The sequence below is a fragment of the Clarias gariepinus genome, chromosome 10 (genome assembly GCF_024256425.1).
Source record: "Clarias gariepinus isolate MV-2021 ecotype Netherlands chromosome 10, CGAR_prim_01v2, whole genome shotgun sequence".
Classification (NCBI taxonomy): Eukaryota; Metazoa; Chordata; class Actinopteri; order Siluriformes; family Clariidae; genus Clarias; species Clarias gariepinus.
Genome location: NC_071109.1, coordinates 33,597,501 through 33,623,788, shown reverse-complemented (window position 1 = coordinate 33,623,788; position 26,288 = coordinate 33,597,501). Strand labels below are relative to the sequence as shown.

Here is a 26,288-nt window from a genome sequence, read left to right as displayed (position 1 = left end):
CTATAACGTGCACGGATGTTCCACAACGTCAAACGAATCAAACACTTAATGACGAGGCGCTGAAGGGAAATACTAGCTTAAAGAAATAAAAAAGAAAAAATGTAACGAATCAAAATATTCGCAAGCATACGGGTACCGTGAAAATACCCTCGCCATCCTCGTGTTCCACAGTAAAGTGTGCTGCCCGCCTGGCGAGCTCGGGTGAAGGACAGTGGTTTGAGAAGCGTCCGTGTCGGATTCATCTGAACTGTAATAAAACTGAGCTCTGATCCTTATTAAAAAAAAAACTAAAAAATTATTGTAAAACTCTGCTTCTTTTCATTTCCTCTTGTTTTTCCTCCTCACGAGGTTAATAAGGGAAACGCCCGTCCTGCAGGCGAGGACTCCTTCATCACGTCACGTTCCATATCACGTTCCAATCCTTTATCAGTCGCTTATCCTAAAACCAGATCCAGCTTTCTGTTCGACTCGAACTGATTGTCCCGGATTAAAGCCGATTAATCTTTCTGACTTCATATAAAGTGCTAAAGAAAAAAAGAAAAAAGAAAGGAATAAAATAAAATAAACTCTACGGGAGCGGATTCGCTGCTAATAAACGTGATGTCTCTTCAGTGGGACGTTTACTAACGTTCAGTCATGACCAAGAAGTTAAATTACACAAAATAAAAATAAAAAAATAAAATAATTTTTTTTTTTTTTAAATGTACGACGGCACCTGGTCACATTGTCATTCTTAATGCATTTAAAAAACTAAAATTAGCCAGTAGCATTTTTCTCTTTGTGCATGTTGTTAAAATTAAATCATTGTCCAAAAAGAAAAAAAAAGTATTTTTATTTTTACAGAAATAAAAAAAAAGATAACATTTACTTTTTTGTTTTGTTCGTTTAATTGAATTTAAATGAATTCAATTGTAAAATGATTTTTTGTGATTCTTGGTGATGGATTGTCGCTTGTGGGTGTGGCCAATTTGTAAAAAAATGTTACATGTTATTACTTTTCTTTTTAACATGATACACATGAATTTTATTGCCATTTTCTTAATTTCCCATCATGCATTGCGCTCGCCTGAGCGACACAGCGCTAATTAGCATAGCATTAAGATGAAGCTCTTAAAAATGAGACGGTCTGATTATCAGACAATTAAATTTTTTACATTTGTGACTTTTGTTTTCAAACGAACTGATTTGCCACTTTATAAAGCGGAGTTTGTTGAGTAAGTTATTTTAATCGAAAGCTCGACGTGCAGGAGAGAGAAAGAGAAAAGAATAAATCACGATTAATAATCATGATGAGAACAAAGCGACTCCGCGCGATGATTGGTTTATTTTTTGGGGGGGGGGGGGGTGTCGTTGGCTGGAACGTTCAAGAAGTTCTCGCGGTTCTGCAGAACCTCATCAGTTTGTTTAAGATCCTTCAGTAAAAAGGGATTTTTCTCCCAAAGTTCCAGCGGCTGTAAATCTTCCTCCTCCTCATCTTCCTCCTCCTCCTCACGCTCGCTGAAACTAAAGCTCTTCTCAAAAGTGTTTTTAAATAAAAAAAGTAAAAAATAAAAGTAAAAATAAAAAGTGCCGACGGCGGTGTGAGGAACGCTGAGCTCCTCAACACACACCCCGAAAATCCCAGGTGCAGAATTACACCAGTGTGTGTGCGTCTGTGTGTGTCTGTGTGTGTGTGAAGAAAGAAAAGGAGGAGTGGAGAACTCTCCTCGGTGCTGAAACCCCCGGACCTGTGAGTCTCTGAGCCGAGCCGCACGGCATTGTGGGAAGGCGGAGGAGGAACATCAGTGCGTGAGATCAGCAGAAGTAAACGTCTTTATTCACTGAGGACCCGGACGCCTCGGCACCTACGGCTTCTGTCTCTCACACACACACACACACACACACACACACACACTATTACACAAACGCACATATCTACACACCTTTATTTACACACATTTATTTATACATTTATACACACACACAAAACTTAATTGAAAGCACACACACTTATTGTAAACACTTATTGTAAACACTTATTGTACACACACATTCACAATTATACACACACACACACACACACACACACAATTATACACACACACACACACACACACACACACAATTATACACACACACACACACACACAATTATACACACACAACCACAATTATACACACACACACACACAATACACACACACACACACACACAATTATACACACACACACACAATTATACACACACACAATTATACACATCTGAACAGAAAAAATGTGTGTAAATGTGTGTGTTTAAGTGTGTGTGTGTGAATGTGTGTGTGTATGTGTGCGCGTGTGTGTGTATGTGCGTGCATGTGTGTGCATATGTGCGTGTGCATATGTGCGTGTGTACGTGTGCATGTGTACGTGTGTGTGTGTGTGTGTGTGTACCTGTAGCCTGGTTCTGCTGGCCTCCTTTTCCTTTCTTCTTCTTCTTCTCCTTCTTGTCTTTGGGTTTGGTGAGCTGCAGCAGGCGGGTGGGGATCTGTCCGTGCTGCTCGGCGGCGCCGCCCTTCTGTCCGGAGCCAGTAGAGAACGGGATCAGGGTCTTGGCTCTGCGTTTGGAGTCTGCGCGAGAGAAGACCTCCATGCTTTCACTCGCCTCGGTGGAGCTCAGGAGCTTCAGCGAGTCTTCTGAGGCGGTGGAGGAGGAGCGCGGTCTCGGTTCCACCCAGTCCTGCTGAGACACACAGAGACACGCCTACAGGGATACTGTGCATAGATGTGTGTGTGTGTGAGTGTGTGTTTGTGTGTGTGTGTATATACCTCCATGTGTTGTTGCGGTGTGTGTGTGCGTAGCTGCTGTCTCTCCCTGTCCAGCCTCCTCTGGTCGTCCAGGAGTCTCAGCAGGTCCCTCTGGTACTCCTCCTTCCTGCTGCTGAGGTCCTCCTGCTCCCGCTGCAGCGTCTCACGTCTCCTCTGCATCTCCTCCTCTGCGGCGACGAGTCTCCCCTCCCTCAGCGCCAGATCCTCCTCGCGCCTCCTCATCTCGTCCTCCTCCTCTCTCTTCCTCCTGTCGTCCTCCTCTCTCCTCCTCCTCTCCTCCTCACGGATCTTCTCCTCCTGCCGCTGCTTCTCCTGCTCCATCAGGGAGCTCGGTCGAGACGAACATGAGGATAAGGACGAGACGGAGGACGCGGATGAGATGGAAGGGTGACGGAGGGATGGCGAGCTCAAGGCCTGACGCTGCTCTTCGATGAAGGTGTCCTGCTGCACAACCACAGCCTGAGGGACAGACAGACGGACAGACAGACTTGTGTTATTATTCTGTGCACAAACTGGGAATCCTAGAGAATCCACAACCACCACTAGGACACACGGCATATGTGGCAGAACATCCGGACCATCACCAGCTACAGGACACTAACACACGGACACCCATTTCAGGTACTGCATGTCACCACAGCTGAAAATTTGTGGACTTGTAGACCAGACATCGTTCTCAGAGGACGTGAGAATCTGCCTGTAGATGTTCTCACAGACATCTCCCTGAGCAGCAGAGCTCAGGGAGATGTCTGTGAGAACATCTACAGGCAGATCTTTCTGAGGCCATCACAATTTCTCCTGTGTCCTGACTTAAAGATTACTGTTCTGTCTCACTCACACCCTCTATACTGACGGGGATCATCATGAGGCAAATCGAGAACCACCATGCTCGCCAATCATTGCTGAGCCTGAACACCTCCATCTGCAGCAGATCCTGGATTTCCTGACTAAGTTAGTCTGGATCAGGAATAGCCTCTTCCGCACCACCATCACGCTGAGCACTGGGACCCCCCAGGGTTGTGTGCTTGGTCTACTGATTTTCATTTTGTTGACCCACGACTGTGCACCAACACACACAGCTCGAAACCACATCAAGTTCACGATGATAAAGAGATGGGTGTTAGCTTCACGAGGACCGCTCTCTACAGAACATCAACGGTTCCACTGTGGAGATCATCAAGTGTCCACATTCAGAGACAGGTTATTGGTTCTGCACCAGTCCGTCTCTGTAGGCTGATGAGACCCACCACGGTTGGGTCATCCATGAACTTTATGTGGTTTCGAGCTGTGTGTGTTGGTGTACAGTCGGGGGTCAACCAAATGAACAGCAGTGGACCAAGCACACAACCCTGGGGGGTCCCAGTGCTCAGCGTGATGGTGGTGCGGGAGAGGCTGTTCCTGATCCAGACTAACTTAGTCAGAAAATCCAGGATCTGCTGCAGATGGAGGTGTGCAGTCTTAGCAGGAGGAGGAGGAGAAGCACACCTGGTTCTTAAAGGGGCGAGAACGCACAGCAGCGTCTCGACTTTCTGTGAAGGCTGAAAAAAGCTGATGTTCCTCCACCCATCCTCATCAGAGGGGGACGAGACAAAGTGAGGGGGACAGAAACAGAAAGTAAAGAGGGACCCAGAAAGAAATGACTCACCTGTAAGGTGTTTAGTAGGTCATGAAGACGAGTGACGCTCTGGAGAACCTGCTGTGAGACAGAGAGAGAGAAAGAGAGAGAGGTTGATTGATCTACGGAGTGGGTAATGATGGTGCCATAAGAGTGATGACAAGTCAGCTTTCATCTCCACACACACACACACACACCTCACTGTTCCTCTTGTGTAAGAGCAGCAGGTTTGCGGTGCCCCCCTGTGGATAAGACAAGGTATTACAATATCACAACAACAACAAAAAACGGTAATGACATGAACATAATTTTAAATATGCTAATAATTTAAATATAAAAATGTACATATTAACTTATTTTATATTTACTTTTCTGTAACAGACATTTATTTCTAAACACACACACACCCACACACACACCTTCTTCAGAACACTGTCTGACTCAGTTCTCCGCAGATCATCTGCTTCCTCACGGTCTCCATCTGCAAGTGTGAAGATCAAAGAGAAGCAGTTACACGTGTGCGTGTGCACACACACACACACACACACACACACACACACACAGGTAGTCTCTTACTTTTTGAGATGTTTATCTGGTGGCAGTCGAAGCCCCCGAACGTCTCGGCTCTGCGCGGTAAACTCACAGACCCCGCACACACACTCGAGTCCTCTGCTCCCACACACACCTGCTGTCCCATCACACCGCTGTTCACAAGCTCCTGCAACGTCTCAACTGCGTACACACACACACACACACATTAATATAAATACAAACACATAACATAAACATAAGAAAAAAATAAACCCATAGGAGGTCAGAACACTCGCTGTAAACAGCACCCCTAGTGGCCAGATCTTGCCACAACATATTAAAACGGAGTAAGAGCACAAAGCGCGTGCACACACACACACGCTGCGTGGTTCCGGGTCTCACCTTCCTTCAGAGCGTCTTTGATGATCGGCTCTCCTTTAGTGACGTCACTCGTCGCCCTGAACATCATTCTGGTACGTAAAGACGACTCGTCCTGATTCGCGGAGTCGCACAACTCGCGGAACAGACGCACTTTTTCTTCTAACAGAGTCACGATCTGCTCGTCCTTCTTTTGTAGTTGTTCTGCAAACATGCAGGAGCGCGAACACACACACACACACACACAATTAATAACTTCCACAAACAAGGACGTGTCCCATAAATTATTAAAAACTGTATTGAAAATTTTTTTTTACAACAGTGTGTGTGTGTGTGTGTGTGTGTGTGTGTGTTAACCTTTCATTTCTTTATTTTTGCTCTCCTGCAGTCTCTTGTCTTCCTCGTTTTCACTCGGGATTCCCTCATCATCGTCCTTATCTCTGCAGGAACACAACGGAACATCACACCTGATGTCGCCTTCAACCATCATCAGTTTTAAGTGTATAAAAGTATGTAAAAGTGTGTGTGTGTGTGTGTGAACGCGCGCGTATGCGTGTCTCACATGGAGGTAGTGGCGTTCTGGATGAGCTGCATCCACGTGTTCCTCTCATCCTTGGAGCTGGCGTGAACTTCCACCATCTCTGGCTTCTCGATGCCGGCGGTGATGAAGAACAGGCCGCGCTCCTCATTCGCCACCTCCCTCACGATCAGCTTCTGCAGCGAGATCACCGTGCTGCGCTGGTCCTGCACCACACCACAGACTCGTCACCACACATACACAGCCTTCTGTTTCTGTGAGTGTGTGTGTGTGTGTGCGTGTGTGTTTTAAACGTACCAGTGAGGCAAAAACATATTTCTGATCTTTTTCTTGAAGAAACACCATCACATCGGACAGCAGCAGAGCCTGAACATCTGTAAGTGCACACACACACACACACACACACACACACACACACACACACACTTTAGATAACTAAGAAACTAAATCTGCTGTAGCACACTGATTATGAAACCAATGACTCCACTGTACAGGCACAGCGACTGTAGCGTAACACACACCGACTGTAGCGTAACACACTTTACAGTAACACACACCGACTGTAGCGTAACACACTTTACTGTAACACACACCGACTGTAGCGTAACACCCACAAACACACCTTTCAGTCTCCCGGCTGCATTTTTGAGCTGCAGCGGGCCGTCGTGAATAAGTTTTCGCCCCCTGATCAGGTCCTCCCTGGCGAACATCTGGCCGCTTTTCATCCTCATGATGGACTTGCTGTCTGTGCGGCTGTACACCTCCTTCAGTCTCTGTCTCTTCTCGTAGTCGTTAACTTTGGAGTCCACGCCCGTCAGCACCTCCTTCATCTGCCGCAGAGCCTCGGTCACGTCCGCCTGCTCCTCCTCCGGCTCTGAACAACCGCGTACAAACACACACACACACACACACACACAGAGCTTAGCCTAATCAACATATTAACATTTGACATATTAATATATTAGCTTCATTTGTTACATTTTGTTATGGTGTGTGTGTATGTGTGTGTGTGTGTGTGTGTGTTACCTCGTGTGTGCTGCAGGAGTCTCTGCAGTAAGACGGGGTATTTGGTGATGCGCTGTGTGACTAATAGGATACACTCAGGAATACTCAACCTCCTCACCACTGCACTGCTCATCTTTTTCTGCAACACACACACATACACACGTTATAGTTACCCATCAAAAGTGTACATTTACAAAATAAAACAATAATGTATAATCTGAAATTAAATAATCCTAAGTACTTAACTCGAAATAATTAAGAAATAAAGTAAATATTAAATAAATCTAATAATAAAGAATTTTAAAAACTTTTAGATAAAGTATAGATAAAATGGTAGATGGTACATTTCTTTATATACACAGTGTATAAAAATACTTTTTTTGCCCCACTGTGGGTGTGTGTGTGTATGTGTATATATATTACATACACACACACACACACACACACACACACAGTGGGGCAAAAAAGTAATTATTTAGCCACCAATTGTGCTTTTAATTATAGGTATACCCCAACTATAGACAAAATAACAAAAAAAAAATCCAGAAAATCACACTGTAGGATTTTTAAGGAATTTAACACCAGAAACAAAACTGTAGACCTGCACCAGGCTGGGGAGACTGAATCTGCAGTAGGTAAGCAGCTTGCTGTGAAGAAATCAACTGTGTGAGCAATTATTAGAACATGAAAGACAAACAAGACCACTGAATCTCCCTCCATCTGGGGCTCCACGCAAGATCTCACCCCGTGGCATCAAAATAATCACAAGAACTGTAAGCAAAAATCCCAGAACCACACGGAGGACCTAGTGAATGACCTGCAGAGAGCTGGGACCAAAGTAACAAAGGCTACCATCAGTAACACACTGCGCCGCCCGGGACTCAAATCCTGCAGGGCCAGATGTGTCCCCCTGCTTACGCCAGTACATGTCCAGGCCTGTCTGAAGTTTGCTAGAGAGCATTTGGATGATCCAGAAGAGGATTGGGAGAATGTCATATGGTCAAAGGAAACCAAAATAGAACTTCGTGTTTGGAGCAGCAAGAATGCTGAGTTGCATCCAAACACCATACCTACTGTGAAGCATGGGGATGGGAACATCACGCTTTGGAGCTGTTTTTCTGCAAAGGGACCAGGACGACTGATCTGTGTAAAGGAAAGAATGAATGGGGCCGTGTAACGTGAGATTTTAAGTGAAAACCTCCTTTCATCAGCAAGAGCATTGAAGATGAAAGTGGCTGGGTCTTTCAGCATGACAATGATCCTAAACACACCGTCCGGGCAACGAGGGAGTGGCTTCATAAGAAGCATTTCCAGGTCCTGGAGTGTCCTAGCCAGTCTCCAGATCTCAACCCCATAAAACATCTTTGGAGGGAGTTGAGAGTCCGTGTTGCCCAGCGACAGCCCCAAAACATCACTGCTCTAGAGGAGATCTGCATGGAGGAACGGGCCAAAACACCAGCAACAGTGTGTGAGAACCTGGTGAGAACTTAGAGAAAACGTTTGACCTCCGTCACTGCCAACAAAGTATTGAGATGAAATTTTGTTATTGACTAAATACATATTTTTTACCATAATTTGCAAGTAAATTCTTTAAAAATGTGATTTTCTGGATTTTCCTTATTTTCTCTCTCCTATACTTGAGGTATCTGATGAACATCACAGGCCTCGCTCATCTTTATAACTGGGAGAACTTGTACAATTGGTGGCTGACTAAATGGTTTTTTTACCCTATTGTATGACCTATTTCCTGGGATATTTATGGTGTGTGTGTGTGTGTGTGTGTGTAAACCTTGATGAAGGCCTGAAAGCGTTTGTCCCGTGTGTGTAGCTCCTTGTAAATGTTCACAGCCTCGTTGTGGCGGCTGCAGAATCTCCCGTAAACTTTCTTAAATTTTTCAGCGTTGGAGCCGGTCACCTAAACACACACACACACACACACACACACACACACAGAATTTTATTTTAAACCAATATGTCATTTACAAATTTAAGTCTATAATGCTTCTACTGTAACACACACTTACTGGTAAATATTAAAAAAATATATTTATTACTTTTGAGAAATGTGAATCTCTTCTTGTGAATGGTTTATTTCCTAAAAGTGACTCCAGGAGTGACGTGAGTGTAACATGGGAGTGATGTGGAAATTACACCAGTGTTATACGGGGTGATACGAGTGTGATGCAGGTGTGATGCAGGAGTGCTGTGGGTGCGATACGTTAACGATGCGAGTGTGATTTTAAAGTGCTGCGCGAGTGCTGCGGGTGTGGCGTTAACGTGACTCACCTGACCGAGCAGCACGTCTCCGATCCTGCGGATGACGAACCCCCCGTCGCTCCCCCGCTGCTCCTCTCGCGCCTCCTTCCGTCTCTCCAGCAGGTTTGTGAAGAAGGTCGTGTGCAGCTCCAGCAGCTCATCCAGCACAGGGAACATCTTCTCCAGCGTCTGCACCTCCACCTGCACCTCCTTCTGCAGACCCTTACTGTACACGTCAGCCATGATGCGCAGAGTCCGCAGGTGGTGCATCTCCGTCTGGATCAACTCTGGACACACCAGGGGGAGGGAGTCATGGACAGGAGAGAGAGAGAGTTCATTCGACTTATTTCTTCACGTGTTGTGCTGAACAGTGCGTGTGTGTGTGTGTGTGTGTTTATATGAGGTGTAGACGGGAAATCTAACGGCGCTGGTTACACGGGCCACGATTACTGGCAGTAAAACGAGATGACGTACAGTCTCGCCCCGAGCGGATACACTCCATCGCACTGCGTTTAGTGCACACTGATGATGTCTGTAGGGGGCGCCGTGTCTCTGTGCCGTCGGTTCTCATGACTGATGTGGGTCAGATGTTCAGTCACTTCTGAAGCACGGCTCGGTAACGCGGCCACATGGTGCTGATAAACATCTACAGACACGACAGATAGCACAGAGTCGAGCATCGAGGTTAGTCCTCAGCTCTTCTTACCGTGAGAAAGTGTGTGAGTGAGAGGGTTCACTCCGAAGGTGAAGTTAAAACTTTCTGTTTCAAAGTGCAATTAGAAAAAACTAGTTCGTTCTGGTTTTACTGCAGATTTAACGGCGACGATCTGGAGGTTCAATTCTGTCCACTATAGAGATTTTCAGCTTGTAATCTGATTCCTGCTAACGTCAAGTAGATTTATTTAGGTCTATAAAAACAAAACCGCATGAATTTGCTATATTTTACAAAAGTTAGATACTTCTGTTTTTTCCCCTTTTTCTCTAAAAAATTCCTATCGTTTATTTGTCCTTCATGAATCGATCTATTTTGCCCTTTTTGTATGACTGATAGTCATTTTTTATTCCTGTTAAAAAAATGTTAATTATTAATTTATGGCAAGATTGTAATTGCAGATAAAAAAAATTTCATGATTTTTTTAAGGAGCCAAGGACGATTAAAAACAAGCACATCATGGAATCTAATAAAGAATGGAAACAAAGAATAAAGAGAGAGAACAAGCAAGGAAAAAGAGATGTAAAGGAAGCCAGAAGTAATTATTTTCAACATTATTATTATTATTATTATTATTATTAACATTATTAGTATTATTGTTATTATATTATTATTATATTATATTATTATATTATTATTATTATTAACATTATTAGTATTATTGTTATTATTATATTATATTATTATTATTATTAACATTATTATTATTATTATTATTATTATTATTATTATTATTATCATTATTAGTATTATTGTTATTATTATTATATTATATTATTATTATTATTAACATTATTATATTATTATTATTATATTATATTATTATTATTATTAACATTATTATTATTGTTAATATTATTATTATAAGGATAAAATAAAAAATATATGAAACGAAAAGAAACAAAAAAAAAAACAAGAAAAGAGGGAGAAGAACTGAGAGAAGGTAGGACAGTGTCTCCGGTCGGTCCCGTGGTCTTTCGTGTCCCTCCGTCTCACCGTAGATGACGTCCTGCCTTTTGACGACGTCCTTTTTCTGCTGTTTCAGATACTTCTTGTCCACAGTGAAGCTCCAGGAGTCGGCCTCCAGCTCCCTCACGTCCGCCTCGAACTCCGCCATCAGGTGACTGTCCATCACCTCCGCCCCTGAGAACCACCAACACTCGCAACGTCAGCGTGTCAAACACGTCCCTGCGCTTCTTACAGATACACACAGCTTTTACATTATACAGGTTTATGTATCCTGGTTATGAATGAATAAACAGACAGATGTGATCCGCCCGTCCCTCCTGCGCACTGCGTGTCCTGTGTGGGTTACAGAGCACCTGCAGCCCGTCATGTTTAAAATGTTTAAATAATATTTGCCTTTGGAGAAAAAAAAAAAAATCTCCTCTTACATCCAACCATTATTTATTTAACTAATTAAACTCCAGTTTTGTCAGAAAAATGCAAACACACACACACACGATCTTACAGCAGCGTTGAGACGTTTACCTTCATCAGTGAGAGACTCGGTGGACTCGTTCACTTTCCCCAACTTATTGAGCGAGTCCGTGGACTGAGAGAGAATCCTCAGCGATCTGAGAGGAGCGTCGTCCGCCTGCCTGGAGACGAGAGAGACACACCGTCACCTCACTGTGTCCATCTACGCCCTTCACTACCTCCACCCGTCACTACGCCCGTCGCTACATCTATTTTAACCTAAAATAAACGGGCGTTAGCACGTTAGCGCTAGCGAGTTAGCATTAGCGAGTTACCCTGCGATGTTGCTGATAGAGATGCTCTTGGACAGAGAGCCGCTGTTAAATGGCATGATGGTGGTGTTTTTCCGGGAAGGAGGGACGGGAAGAGACACCGGGTCTTCAGGACCCAAGAAACTGGACCAGGGACGTTCTCGCGCTGTTGCCGCTAAAGGTCAAAAACAGAAAGATGATTTGAAATGTAGCATGAAGCCAAAAAGCATGAAGATAACAGATAGCATGATGAAACAGAACATGTGTTTTATCATTATTTGGTTATTTTTTTTATACCAAATGTTTCATTAACATTGTATCCGCAGCGGTCGCGCAGTATCACTCGTTACATTTAAAAATCTACAGTTATAAAATACAAACGTATGACTTATAACTAATTAACTAACCAGTGCTAAGAGTAAAGCTACATTAATATGCGGAGCAGATAATAAGTTTGGGGTACATTTACATGAGACTACACACAAGTCTGGGTGAAAGACATGACTGAGAATTAGAGACGAGAATTTAGTTATGAATCTCCATTCGTTTGTGTTGATTCAGATACTGACTTTAAAATTATTTTCTTTGTTTTATATTTATAATAGAGATGTGCTGGTTGAAACTGTCTGGTTTTCAGCTTGATCAGTCAGGACCGATCAGCCTCAGATATAACAGACTCTGTGCCGAGTTCATGTACTTCAGCCTAGTGATGGGAAGTTCGAATCATTTCAGTGACTCGGTTCTTTGAAGCGCGTTCTTTTGATCAGAAATAAAATAAAATGTTGCATGTTGCAAATAAAATGTTGCATTTTCAATAAAACGACTCCAACACGTCTACATACACACATTTTGCCTCTAGTTCCAGTAATGAAAATATTACACAACAGCTAAGGATATAATATAATAAACAGAATGAGCAGCTCACATCTCATATCTTCTGGTCCGAATCATTCGTTCTTTTGAAATTATTGCACTGTATAGTGTCTATGGGAGTCACGTGACAAAGGAACAAACGACTCGGGGTAGAAAACTCAAAGGTAACGACTTATTTCTGTTTCCTGTGGCAGGTTCGATTCCCAGCCGATGCCCAAACCCCAGCCACTGGGAAGCCCAGATATAATGGGAGGGTTACATCAGGAAGGGCATCCGGTGTCAAACCTGACCCAAGTTGATGTGCAGATTAGTTGGAACTTGAAGGTAGGTAGGTAGGTAGGTAGGTAGGTAACTAACTAACTAACTAACTACAATATTAACCAATATTATTCGCACCTAGGTTTCATGATGATATCGCTGCAGATGGTGCCTAATGCACCCTGTCCCTATTAAATACTGAAAGAGAACATTCCGTATAATAAGCCCCGCCCACTGCAAACTCTGAAATCTTTTTTCCCCCGAATTAAACTACTACAAAACACTGCAGCTAGAGCGAGCTCAGATGACCTGAAACGCTGCTTTAAGTTCATAAATATGTTAATATATCTCATAAAAGATACAAAAATAAATAAATGATAGTAACATGTTATTCCGAATGAGATTTTACTTAAATAAAGACATTTATAATATTAGGTTCGTGTCAGACTCTCTTATCCAGATGAAGTTTGTGTCACTGGAGAGATCCTTACACTGGGTTACTACAGTGCGATACTGACTACAAGTCTCACGTAGAAAAATAGATAAATAAAAGGAAAAATTCCAGGCACTGATGTAAGTAATTACGTGCTGCTGTTGCTTAATCCTAAAGTGACGCTAAAAAGATTAAATGCAAAATAATAGTGTGTCCAGTGAGCACAGCTTAACGCGTTTAATGTAGATTTTTACAGGATCATGACGGATCTGACATCAAATTCAAATGACTCGACTCACATAAAACTTAATATTAAGGAATAATGAATTATATACTCCTTATTAAAACGCTGTAACTGCAGCTTCATCAGAGCAAACCAAGGCCGCATTTCAAACCGAAGCGACGGAAGACGACTAAAGGTCATTACAGTATGTCACATTAAAACAATGTAAACTCGAACTGCAGCAAAACTCTTACATTTTCCTCGTGAGAGAACTCCGGGCGGAGGAGCGCCGTCAGTGACTGACTGCTGCTGGAAACAAAAACAACAACAAAAATGTATTTACGTGTCAGATAATCTCCAAGCTGCAGTCAGTAACACATGCAGGATTTCATGTCCTTGAAATGCAACACACACACACGCACACACGTACGCACACACAAAGAGACCTTACTGCGTCTGCGTGGTCACGTACCTTCATCTTGACTTTAGCGCAGACGGGGAGTCCGTCTCTGCAGCCCTTATGGACGTAAACATTGCAGTCTGTGAACGCAACAAAATCCTCGTCAGTGAAATAAAACCTGATCTCGGGGTCCTCGCTTTGTGGCAAACACGTTTCCTTAATCCTGATCTCTTCCTTTAGGGCGCGCGACAGCCGAAGCTCGTGACACCACAGGATTAACACACCCTTTTGCATTAAAGTGTGACCTTTGCCCTTATTCTATTTGGATGTTTTACAGCTTGAGCCATAAAACCGAGCAGCAAAACAACATAAAACTGAACAGACGGAAGAAGATGATGATTTACCGGGAAATGATCATGTGATAAATGTTTCACCCCAGATATTTTAACAAAGTTTGTTTAAAACTTTACTTTACTGTCAGATTTAACTAGTTTACAGCGGGGTGTGGGTCGTTACTGTCAGATTTAACTAGTTTACAGCGGGATGTGGGTCGTTACTGTCAGATTAAACTAGTTTACAGCGGGATGTGGGTCGTTACTGTCAGATTTAAGTAGTTTACAGCGGGATGTGGGTCGTTACTGTCAGATTTAAGTAGTTTACAGCGGGGTGTGGGTCGTTACTGTCAGATTAAACTAGTTTACAGCGGGGTGTGGGTCGTTACTGTCAGATTTAACTAGTTTACAGCGGGATGTGGGTCGTTACTGTCAGATTTAACTAGTTTACAGCGGGATGTGGGTCGTTACTGTCAGATTAAACTAGTTTACAGCGGGATGTGGGTCGTTACTGTCAGATTTAACTAGTTTACAGCGGGGTGTGGGTCGTTACTGTCAGATTTAACTAGTTTACAGCGGGGTGTGGGTCGTTACTGTCAGATTTAACTAGTTTACAGCGGGGTGTGGGTCGTTACTGTCAGATTTAACTAGTTTACAGCGGGGTGTGGGTCGTTGTCAGATTAAACTAGTTAACAGCGGAGTGTGGGACGTTACTGTCAGATTTAACTAGTTTACAGCAGGATGTGGGTCGTTACTGTCAGATTTAACTAGTTTACAGCGGGGTGTGGGTCGTTGTCAGATTAAACTAGTTAACAGCGGAGTGTGGGTCATTACTGTCAGATTTAACTAGTTTACAGCGGGATGTGGGTCGTTACTGTCAGATTAAACTAGTTTACAGCGGGATGTGGGTCGTTACTGTCAGATTAAACTAGTTAACAGCGGAGTGTGGGACGTTACTGTCAGATTTAATTAGTTTACAGCGGGATGTGGGTCGTTACTGTCAGATTAAACTAGTTAGGAGGGGAATGTGGGACGTTACTGTCAGATTAAACTAGTTTACAGCGGGATGTGGGTCATTACTGTCAGATTTAACTAGTTTACAGCGGGATGTGGGTCGTTACTGTCGGATTAAACTAGTTTACAGCGGGATGTGGGTCGTTACTGTCAGATTTAACTAGTTTACAGCGGGATGTGGGTCGTTACTGTCAGATTTAACTAGTTTACAGCGGGATGTGGGTCGTTACTGTCAGATTAAACTAGTTTACAGCGGGATGTGGGTCGTTACTGTCAGATTTAACTAGTTTACAGCGGGGTGTGGGTCGTTACTGTCAGATTAAACTAGTTAACAGCGGAGTGTGGGACGTTACTGTCAGATTTAACTAGTTTACAGCGGACTGTGGGACGTTACTGTCAGATTTAACTAGTTTACAGCGGGATGTGGGTCGTTACTGTCAGATTAAACTAGTTTACAGCGGGATGTGGGTCGTTACTGTCAGATTTAACTAGTTTACAGCGGGGTGTGGGTCGTTACTGTCAGATTAAACTAGTTTACAGCGGGATGTGGGTCGTTACTGTCAGATTAAACTAGTTTACAGCGGGATGTGGGTCGTTACTGTCAGATTAAACTAGTTTACAGCGGGGTGTGGGTCGTTACTGCCAGATTAAACTAGTTAACAGCGGAGTGTGGGATGTTACTGTCAGATTTAACTAGTTTACAGCGGACTGTGGGACGTTACTGTCAGATTTAACTAGTTTACAGCGGGATGTGGGACGTTACTGTCAGATTAAACTAGTTTACAGCGGGATGTGGGTCGTTACTGTGAGATTAAACTAGTTAACAGCGGGATGTGGGTCGTTACTGTCAGATTTAACTAGTTTACAGCGGAGTGTGGGTCGTTACTGTCAGATTAAACTAGTTTACAGCGGGATGTGGGTCGTTACTGTCAGATTTAACTAGTTTACAGCGGGGTGTGGGTCGTTGTCAGATTAAACTAGTTAACAGCGGAGTGTGGGACGTTACTGTCAGATTTAACTAGTTTACAGCAGGATGTGGGTCGTTACTGTCAGATTAAACTAGTTTACAGCGGGGTGTGGGTTGTTACTGTCAGATTTAACTAGTTTACAGCGGGATGTGGGTCGTTACTGTCAGATTAAACTAGTTAACAGCGGAGTGTGGGACGTTACTGTCAGATTAAACTAGTTTACAGCGGGATGTGGGTCATTACTGTCAAATTAAACTAGTTAACAGCGGAGTGTGGGACGTTACTGTCAGATTAAACTAGTTTACAGCGGGATGTGGGTCATTACTGTCAGATTTAACTAGTTTACAGCGGGATGTGGGTCGTTACTGTCAGATTTAACTAGTTTACAGCGGGATGTGGGGCGTTACTGTCAGATTTAACTAGTTTACAGCGGGATGTGGGTCGTTACTGTCAGATTTAACTAGTTTACAGCGGGGTGTGGGTTGTTACTGTCAGATTAAACTAGTTTACAGCGGGATGTGGGTCGTTACTGTCAGATTAAACTAGTTTACAGCGGGGTGTGGGTCGTTACTGCCAGATTAAACTAGTTAACAGCGGAGTGTGGGATGTTACTGTCAGATTTAACTAGTTTACAGCGGACTGTGGGACGTTACTGTCAGATTTAACTAGTTTACAGCGGGATGTGGGACGTTACTGTCAGATTAAACTAGTTTACAGCGGGATGTGGGTCGTTACTGTGAGATTAAACTAGTTAACAGCGGGATGTGGGTCGTTACTGTCAGATTTAACTAGTTTACAGCGGAGTGTGGGTCGTTACTGTGAGATTAAACTAGTTAACAGCGGGATGTGGGTCGTTACTGTCAGATTTAACTAGTTTACAGCGGGATGTGGGTCGTTACTGCCAGATTAAACTAGTTAACAGCGGAGTGTGGGATGTTACTGTCAGATTTAACTAGTTTACAGCGGAGTGTGGGTCGTTACTGTCAGATTTAACTAGTTTACAGCGGGATGTGGGTCGTTACTGTCAGATTAAACTAGTTTAAATTGCGATGTGGGTGATTTGCCACAGATTTTTATTTGACCCGTGTCATTGCGTAACTCAGTCTCAGTTTTGGCACAAGTCTGTTTTTTTCTAAAACCATTTCTAGAAAAGAAAAGATGCAAATGATTTTTGTTGAGGCACAAGGACTTAAACAGCAGAACAAAATAAAGATGGAAAGGGAAAGAAAAAAAAAGAAAAGAAAAAAATAACAGAGAACAGAACGTGCATTTGCCTATGTGCACAGATGTGTGTGTGTGTGTGTGTGTGTGCGCACACAGTCACAGCCAGTGTTGCGCGAGGTTGCATCACTTCCCCACCCCAGCCCTCCACCCTAAAACAGCTGAATGAACACACACACACACACACACACACAGTTACTGAGACTATGCAGGATACATGATAATTTTTTTTTTTTTGACAATGTTATAAACTTTGACTAAACTCATTTCCTGCTTTCTGGCTTAACGTGAACTCCGACTCAACTACAGTGCAGAGTTACACACACACACACACACACACACACACACCAGAACAGGACTAAGAGGGAAGACTCGTGAGACAAAAACAAAAGAAAACACAGGACAAAAAGAGAAAAAAAAAAATCAAGCATTAGATTGAGACAGATAGACAGACGGATAGACAGACAGACGGATAGACAGACAGACGGATAGACAGACAGACGGATAGACAGACAGACATGTAGAGGTAGAAAGCGAGTGTTTATCATACTTGTGCAGGTGAGAGCTTCCTTCGTGCTGATTGGTCGGTTGCACTGTAAGCAGGGGCTGGGGGGCGGAGTTAGGGGGGAGAGGAAAAGGTGATTGTTGGAGCTCTTCTTCTCCTTCTCTTTTCCATCCTTATTCTTGTCACGATCTTTTTCCTGCACACACACACACACACACACACACACACACCAATCAACACAAACACAAAAAAACAGAAACATGAATCAAATAACTTCTAATTAACCCACACAATCAAAACACACAGCGAGACATACATCTACACACACACACACACACACAAAATCACGATTCATGCAGAATAATCGCCCCTGAGTGTGTGTGTGTGTGTGTAGTTTTAAAAAGTTTCAGATCACACACACACACACTTCTGCCCAGCACTCATAGCGACGATCACAAAAGCGTGAAACGAAAGAGAGAAAAAGGAAATAAAAAACTTTAAACTTAAAATTTAAACAAAAGATCAAAAGAAAGATAAAATATTATTTTTAATTTAAACATCTGCATCGCACACTAACTGCACACACATCACAAAAATACACGAGTGTGTGTGTGTGTGTGTGTGTGTGTGTGTGTCCATCTGTCTGTCTGTAAATGACCCACCTCTCCCCCTCTCGGTAGTTTCAGCGAGCGGCCGTGCGGCACAAACCTGCTCAACGCGGACATCACATACACTCTGTACACACACACATACACACACATGCGCGCGCACAATCTGCACACACATGCATAGACATACAGACACCTTCACACACACAAACACACACACAGTGCATTTCCCATGACGGCAGGCAGACAGAGGAAGTGAGATGTGTGTGCGTGTGTGTGTGTGTGTTACTTGTTGCGCTCTCTCTCATCTTAAAGACACACATACTTCCTTTTAAACTCTGATCAGCTGAGTTCTGATAACAAACAACAAACCAATCTAACACGTTTCACACACACACACACACACACACACTAATGATTTATCCAGATGAGGTACCATCAGATGTGACTGGAGTTTTGTTTTTCCTGGAAGTGTGTGTGTGTGTGTGTGTGTGTGTGTGTGTGTGTGTGTGTGTGTTTGGGGGAGAGTTTTCAGAAGCGCACTAGAGAAACCGCAGCATGCTTCTGCTTCCTGAAAAAGAGTCTCTGCAGCAAAAACACACACGGATGCACAAAGATGAAGCGAGAGAGAGAGAGAGAGAGAGAGAGAGAGAGAGAGTGGGGGGGGGGTGAGAACGAAGCGAGAGAGAGAGAGAGAGAGAGAGGGAATGGGGGGGGTGAGAACGAAGAGAGGGGGAGAGAGAGAAAGAGAGGGAGGAGAGAGAGTGTGGGGGGGGTGAGAACGAAGAGAGAGGGAGAGAGAGAGAGAGAGAGAGAGAGGGAATGGGGGGGGTGAGAACGAAGAGAGGGGGAGAGAGAGAAAGAGAGGGAGGAGAGAGACAGATTGACCCCATGACCCTGTATGACAGTGGATGAGGGTCTCACTCACACACAGGCAATTTGACTGCAGAATGACACAAAAGGGGCCATTAAACTCTATAAAACCACAATAAAACTCTGCAATAAAGACCTGAGCAAAGACACCCTCTGTCCCCTCGTCCAACTGGTCCCAAGTCACTGCATCCAACACCATCCAACCCCATCCAACACCCCCCCTACACACACACAACAACGGTCAGACACACACTGACACACCACCATCACATAGACACTGACACACTGTACTCCAATTTCATCTAATTGTACACAATCTACTCCAATTCAATCTGATCTGATACAATCTAACCATCCAACACCATCCAACACCATCCGAATCCAACCTCATCCAATCTAACACCATCCAACCCCATCCAACCCCAACCACATCCAACCCCACACCATCCAAACCCAACACCATCCAAATCCAACACCATCCAACCTCAACACCATCCAACCTCAACACCATCCAACCTCAACACCATCCAACCTCAACACCATCCAACCCCATCCAAATCCAACCCCATCCAACTCCAACACCATCCAAATCCAACACCATCCAACCCCAACACCATCCAACCTCATCCAACTCCAACACCATCCAAACCCAACACCATCCAAATCCAACACCATCCAACCCCAGCCACATCCAAATCTAACACCATCCAACCCCATCCAACCCCAACCCCATCCAAATCCAACACCATCCAACTCCAACCCCATCCAACCTCAACACCATCCAACCCCAACACCATCCAAATCCAACACCATCCAACCCCAACACCATCCAAATCCAACACCATCCAACCCCAGCCACATCCATATCCAACACCATCCAACCCAACACCATCCAAATCCAACACCATCCAACCTCAACCCCATTCAACTCCATCCAACCCCATCCAAATCAACCCCATCCAACTCCAACCCCATCCAACCCAACACCATCCAAATCCAACACCATCCAACCCCAACACCATCCAACCCCATCCAAGTCCAACACCATCCGAATCCAACCTCATCCAATCTAACACCATCCAACCCCATCCACATCCAAATCCAACACCATCCAACCCCAACACCATCCAACCCCAGCCACATCCAAATCCAACACCATCCAACCCCAGCCACATCCAAATCCAACACCATCCAACCCCAGCCACATCCAAATCCAACACCATCCAACCCCAGCCACATCCAAATCCAACACCATCCAACCCCAGCCACATCCAAATCCAACACCATCCAACCCAACACCATCCAAATCCAACACCATCCAACCCCAACACCATCCAACCCCAACACCATCCAACCCCAACACTATCCAAATCCAACACCATCCAAATCCAACCCCATCCAACCCCAACCCCATCCAAATCCAACACCATCCAACCCCAACACTATCCAAATCCAACACCATCCAAATCCAACCCCATCCAACCCCAACACCATCCAACCCCAACACCATCCAAGTCCAACCCCATCCAAGTCCAACCCCATCCAAATCCAACACCATCCAACCTCAACCCCATTCAACTCCATCCAAATCCAACACCATCCAACTCCAACCCCATCCAACCTCAACCCCATTCAACTCCATCCAACCCCAACACAATCCAACCCCATCCAAATCAACCCCATCCAACTCCGACCCCATCTGCTCTGATATTTTATTGCTGTGTAATATTTATAATAATTTATACCAGTCAGTACTTCACCTTTCATTCACCATCATCAACTCACCCCGACTCTAACGACTTCTCAACCCTGACAACCAGCGCCACCTATGGGTGGGGTGGCAATAGAGAACTGCACACTACTGTACGCACACTCTCGTAACCTCTCTCTCATACGCGCGCAGTGCACTCGCATTCCCGCACACCCACTTACACCCCCCCCAACACACACACACTACACCTCACAAACATTTCCGCACACACACACACACACACACACACACACACACACACACACACACACACACACACACATACACATACACACACACACACCTTGCTCTTTTTGCTCATCTTGCTCTTGAGGTAGCTGAAGGTGCGGCTCACTTTCGTCGGTTTGACCTCAAAGTCACTCCGCAACGGGGCGGGGTCTTCCTCTGATATACTGGGGGAAGGGGGGGGGAGACTCATTAGAGGGAGAACAGTAAGATGGAATAGTAAAAAGAAACACTAGACTAGAAATAAAAGACAGAAGACAAACAGATGTTAAGTTAAAAAAAAGGACTGAAGGAAAAGAAATCCAAAACGAAGAACAGAAAGAAAAAAAAACATGAAAGAAATAAACAATATTAAGAGAGGAACGAGGGCAGGAGAGGGAGCATGGGGGATCGATGTTACCTGTTCTCCAGAACTCCTCCTGTTGCTGATGCAGTCGCCACACCGTCTAAAAAGAGTTAATATATACAACAATCAGGAGAAACACACACACACACACACACACACACTCTGGTTATTCACCGAATGAAATGAAGAGAAACCAGAGTGTAGAGATGCTGAGACGCACAGGATGTCCCCTTTTATTCCTTTAAAAATTTTACTTATTTATTTGTTTGTTGAAGGTCACTTATGATGCCAAAGTCACAATCTCATTTTTAGATATTCGTTTTGTGTCCACACAAAAGACGAGGGGGAAAATGTCCCCGTTTTCTGTCTGTGTAGTAAGATCTGCTTGAATACACTTATCTCCATTTATGACCTTATAAGGGGGTTATATTAAAAAGGTTTGTGTAGCCCCTCCTCTGGAACCTCTGGTTCTCGGGGTTTAGAACTTGACCAGGAGTCCGCCGGAGAACAGCAGCGTCACAGCAAGGTCTAGACTTTCAGAGATTGTCTCATGTCTGCCACTACTCTAGTGCTAAAGCCACAACACATCATCATCACGCCATACTTTTAGAATTGCATTAAATATATTTAAGAACAATTCTCAGCACCGAGCACATTTTAGAATGAGTAAGATGTATATATAAAAAAAATTTTTATCTTTTTTTTTTTTTTTTTGGCAAATCCCGCCGAAATGACTGAATAGAAGAATTGGAGAAGTTAGCCGTGAGCAGGCCCTAGACCATAAAGACGGGACCAGTTCTGGGCCGAGCTTGTTCTGGATACTAATATCATCTCTCTGAGTGAGAAACAAAGCTGATTATTTACAGAACATGAACAATATCCTTAACCTGAAAACTCACAATAAATGGAACTAAATGTGTCCTTAGAAGGATCTGTTTCCTCGTTAGGCGTCAAAAATATAGGTTTTTCTTTTTGTTTCCTCACATCAGTAACTGTTGTCATAACGCCAGCAGTTTATACAGTGAACCTGCAATCTTTATCAATGCTAGTTCTGACGCATTCACCACGCCTTCACCTACAGTGAAAGTAGCACAATTAAAAATAAAATAAAAATAGAAAACTAATTAAAATTTAATTTAAAATAAAAATAAAACAGTTTAAAATATTAGGAAACAATAAAATAATGCAGTCAGTTCGGACGTGGCACAGCAGCTCATTGAATAAATGCACAGCTAAACAGACGAGTTTTAAGACTAGATTTAAATTTGACTAATATTTTAGCACATCTGATCTCTTCTGGAAGCTGGTTCCAACTGCGGGCAGCATAATAGCTAAAAGCTGACTCCCCTTGTTTTGTGTGAACCCTTGGTATTACTAACTGACTTGATCCTAATGATCTGAGTGGTCTGTTAGTGAGGAGACCATTACAATAATCCACCCTGCTGGTGATAAAGGCATGGACAAGTTTCTCCATCTAATTCTTGCAACGTTTCTAAGATGATAGTATGCTGATTTAGGTCTGTCTCCAGAATCACCCCAAGATTCTTGACTTGATTTTTAGTTGTTTGACCCCTACAGTGAAGGTATGCATTCACCTTCAGAGCTTCATCTTTGTTTCCAAATGCAATGACTTCAGTCTTCTCCATGTTTAACTAAAGAACATTTTGGCACAACCAACTGTTAATTTCATCAATGCATTGGCAATAAGGCTATAATCATTTGGAGATAAGGCTAGGTAAAGCTGAGTATCGTCAGCATAGCTGTGATAAGCAATTTGGTTCTTTCTCAATATCTGACTTAATGGGAGCATATACAGGCTAAACAGAAGCGGTGCAAGAACTGAGCCTTGTGGGACTCCGCATGTCATGGACGTCCACTTAGACTTGTGCTCTCCTATACTCACACAATAACCTCTCCCTTCCAAGTATGACCTAAACCCTTTTAGTACCGTCCCAGAAAGCCCGACCCAGTTTTCCAGTCTTTCTATTAGTATGTTATGATCGACAGTGTCAAACGCAGCGCTAAAATCTATCAGTACCAGCACTGATATTTTGCCAGAATCAGAATTTAACAAATATCATTAATTATCTTTATGAGTTTAAATGGTTGTTCAACTTTTTCAATAATCTTACCTATAAAAGGAAGATTTGATATTGGTCTGTAATTATTTAATATGGAATTATCAAGATTGCTCTTTTTCAGAAGTGGCTTAACAACTGCAGTTTTCAGAGAGTTTGGAAAAGTCCCAGAGAGAAGTGAGGTGTTCACCACTTCTAAAAGATCTGCTCACACTTTTGAGAAAAGATGTAGGAAGTGTGTCAAGGTCGCAGGTTGTCGATTTGAGGTGCTGTACTGTTTCTTTCAAGATTTTGCTATCAATACAAAACAAACATAGTAACTGTTTTTTAAAATTGTGTTTTGAGTTTTTCCTGACCTTTGCATAACTCAATGTGTTAATAGCCGTTCTAATATTACTGATTGTCTCAATGAAAAGGAAGCAAACTCATTGTATTTGCTATCGGAGAGAATTTCAATGGGGATCTGACGAGTGTTGTTTATGTTGCTGTTTATAATGTTTGAGAAGAAGGTCTGTCCAGCTGTGGCTGGTTCCACATTAAAAGCATGAAGGATGTCTTTATAGATGCTACAGTGAATTTTAAGTTTCATCTTCCGCCACGTACGTTCAGTTGTCTTTTCATATTCTGAACTGCTAGTGATTTTCTCCATGGTGGTTTCTGTCTGCCCGCCTTTCGGAACTTTTCCGGAGCAATATCATCAATAACATTCTCAACTTTTGAGTTAAAGGAATCAAGGAGAAGATCAACAGAGTCTGCAGAAATGCTTGGTGTTAAAGATATAGCCTTCATAAATAAATAGTGCACTTGTGTTCGCATTAATGCATCTTTTTCTGACACACAGATCGAGATTCAGTGGTAACAGAGATCAATACATCAAAGAAAATACAGAAGTGATGAGATAGTGCTACGTCCTTAATAAGAATAGATGAGATGTTTAGCCCCTTAATGATGAGTAAGTCAAAAGTGTTTAAAACACTTAGCATTTCTTTTGTGGTAGTGATTTCTACATTATCAATATGAATATTAAAGTCCCCTGTTATAGCAAAACAGTCAAACTCTGAGGAAATCATTGATAGCAGTTCTGTGAACTCTTCAATAAAGTCTGGAGAGTATTTTGGAGGTCTGTAAATAATGATGAACAGAATGCGTGGGGAACCTTTCAGCAAAATCCCTAAATATTCAAAAGACAAGCACTGACCAAATGACACTTGCTTGCATTGATGGACATCTTTAAACAGAGCAGCTCCACCTCCACCTCTCCTAATCATTATGTAGACACTCATGAACGTAAAGTTAGGAGGGGCTGTTTCATTAAGGACTGTGGCACTGCAGCTATCGTCTAACCAAGTTTCATTAAAAAACATAAAATCTAATTTGCTTGTGCTATCCAATATGGCGGCGCTCCTCGAGCACTGCACTGGCGTAGATACTTAATGTCCTGGCTAATCTGTCGCTCATATGCGGCTCATTAACATTTAGAGTGTCTGGACCAGGAGAGAACCAGGAGGAGAACCTGATAAAGAACCCGAGGAATCTTCAGAAACAACAGGAACATCAACACACACTTCTGAAGATCTCTCAGACTTCTCTAAGCTCATTTTACATTCTTTTTCTCTTTCCTTCTTTGCCTCTTTTTTTATTCTTTCTTTAATTTTTACTTCTTTTATTCTTTTTCTCCTTCATTCCCACTTTCCCTTCCTTTATTATTTCTTAACTTTTTCCCTCCCTTCTTTTTCTCCCTTCCTTCACTCCTTCATTTTTTCTCTTTCCTTTGCTCTTACTTCTTTTACAACTACTCCTTTACTTCTTTCCTTCCTTATTTATGTTTTCTTCCTTCATTCTTTATCTTTTTCCCCTGTAATCTACTTTTTCCCCATAACTATCCCCTTCCCCTTGCTCTTTACTTACTTCATTCCTTCCTTCAATCTCATCATTTCTATCTTATTTTACTCATTTTTTCCTTCCTCTATCCCCTTTTTTCCTCTCTTTGCTTTCCTTTTTTTATTTCATTCTTTCCTCATTTTTCACCCTTTTCTTTCTGTTTTTTTCATTCCTTCATAAATTTTTTATTCCTTGATTTCTCTTTCCTCTTTCCTACTTTCATTTATATCACTCCTTCCATCCTGTTTTTACTTTATTCTTTCCCCCTTGTTGCTCCCTTCATTCCTTTCTTCTGTCCCTTTTTTTCTCTTCATCAATTCTTCCCTTATTCTGAGTCCTTATGTTCTCATAAATAAATAAATAAATGAATAAATTCCTCAGCTTTACCTCCAGGTACCAAAGTCCAAAGGAGGGAAAGTTGATTAGAGGGCGGAGTCAAGAGTAAACACAGTAAACACACAGTACACAGGAGGGCTGTAGCGTCCACACGGGGCATTTCGGATGTTTGTTTGTTTGTTTGTTTGTTACTTACGTCCAGCCTCCTCATCATCACTGGACGAAGAGCCGAAAGTGAACAGAGGTTTGGGTTTGGGGAGGCGGGGCGACACGCTGAAGGAGAAGCTGATTCGCCGCTTGGGTCGAGCTCGTCCAATCGCTGACGGGTTTCCATGGTGACGAGCAGGAAAGAGACCAAATCACACGTTACTGAGGTGAAGGTGGCGAGTGA

The 26,288-nt window shown here is 43.1% G+C and overlaps 1 protein-coding gene across 6 annotated transcripts in view; it reads right to left on the bottom strand.

Annotated features, from left to right (window-relative positions):
* Window positions 1-1,321: 1,321 nt before the first annotated feature.
* Window positions 1,322-26,288, bottom strand: part of akap13 (A-kinase anchoring protein 13) — an 81,241-nt gene continuing 56,274 nt past the window's right edge. For 3 of the 6 annotated variants that reach the window (XM_053506598.1, XM_053506602.1, XM_053506603.1), the window contains 23 exons: window positions 21,657-21,702; window positions 21,315-21,423; window positions 17,825-17,975; window positions 13,812-13,879; window positions 13,594-13,648; window positions 11,577-11,727; window positions 11,314-11,423; window positions 10,819-10,965; window positions 9,141-9,397; window positions 8,644-8,769; window positions 6,876-6,993; window positions 6,472-6,723; window positions 6,147-6,223; window positions 5,874-6,055; window positions 5,669-5,751; window positions 5,336-5,515; window positions 4,979-5,134; window positions 4,822-4,883; window positions 4,600-4,644; window positions 4,433-4,483; window positions 2,788-3,246; window positions 2,413-2,701; window positions 1,322-1,853 (listed from right to left, as the gene is read on the bottom strand). In XM_053506598.1, the coding sequence (XP_053362573.1) occupies window positions 1,795-1,853; window positions 2,413-2,701; window positions 2,788-3,246; window positions 4,433-4,483; window positions 4,600-4,644; window positions 4,822-4,883; window positions 4,979-5,134; window positions 5,336-5,515; window positions 5,669-5,751; window positions 5,874-6,055; window positions 6,147-6,223; window positions 6,472-6,723; window positions 6,876-6,993; window positions 8,644-8,769; window positions 9,141-9,397; window positions 10,819-10,965; window positions 11,314-11,423; window positions 11,577-11,727; window positions 13,594-13,648; window positions 13,812-13,879; window positions 17,825-17,975; window positions 21,315-21,423; window positions 21,657-21,702 (3,233 nt within the window). In that variant the 3' untranslated portion in view covers window positions 1,322-1,794. The remainder of the gene's footprint in view (window positions 1,854-2,412; window positions 2,702-2,787; window positions 3,247-4,432; window positions 4,484-4,599; window positions 4,645-4,821; window positions 4,884-4,978; window positions 5,135-5,335; window positions 5,516-5,668; window positions 5,752-5,873; window positions 6,056-6,146; window positions 6,224-6,471; window positions 6,724-6,875; window positions 6,994-8,643; window positions 8,770-9,140; window positions 9,398-10,818; window positions 10,966-11,313; window positions 11,424-11,576; window positions 11,728-13,593; window positions 13,649-13,811; window positions 13,880-17,824; window positions 17,976-21,314; window positions 21,424-21,656; window positions 21,703-26,288) is intronic. The other 3 variants (XM_053506600.1, XM_053506601.1, XM_053506599.1) reach the window with 3 other exon arrangements.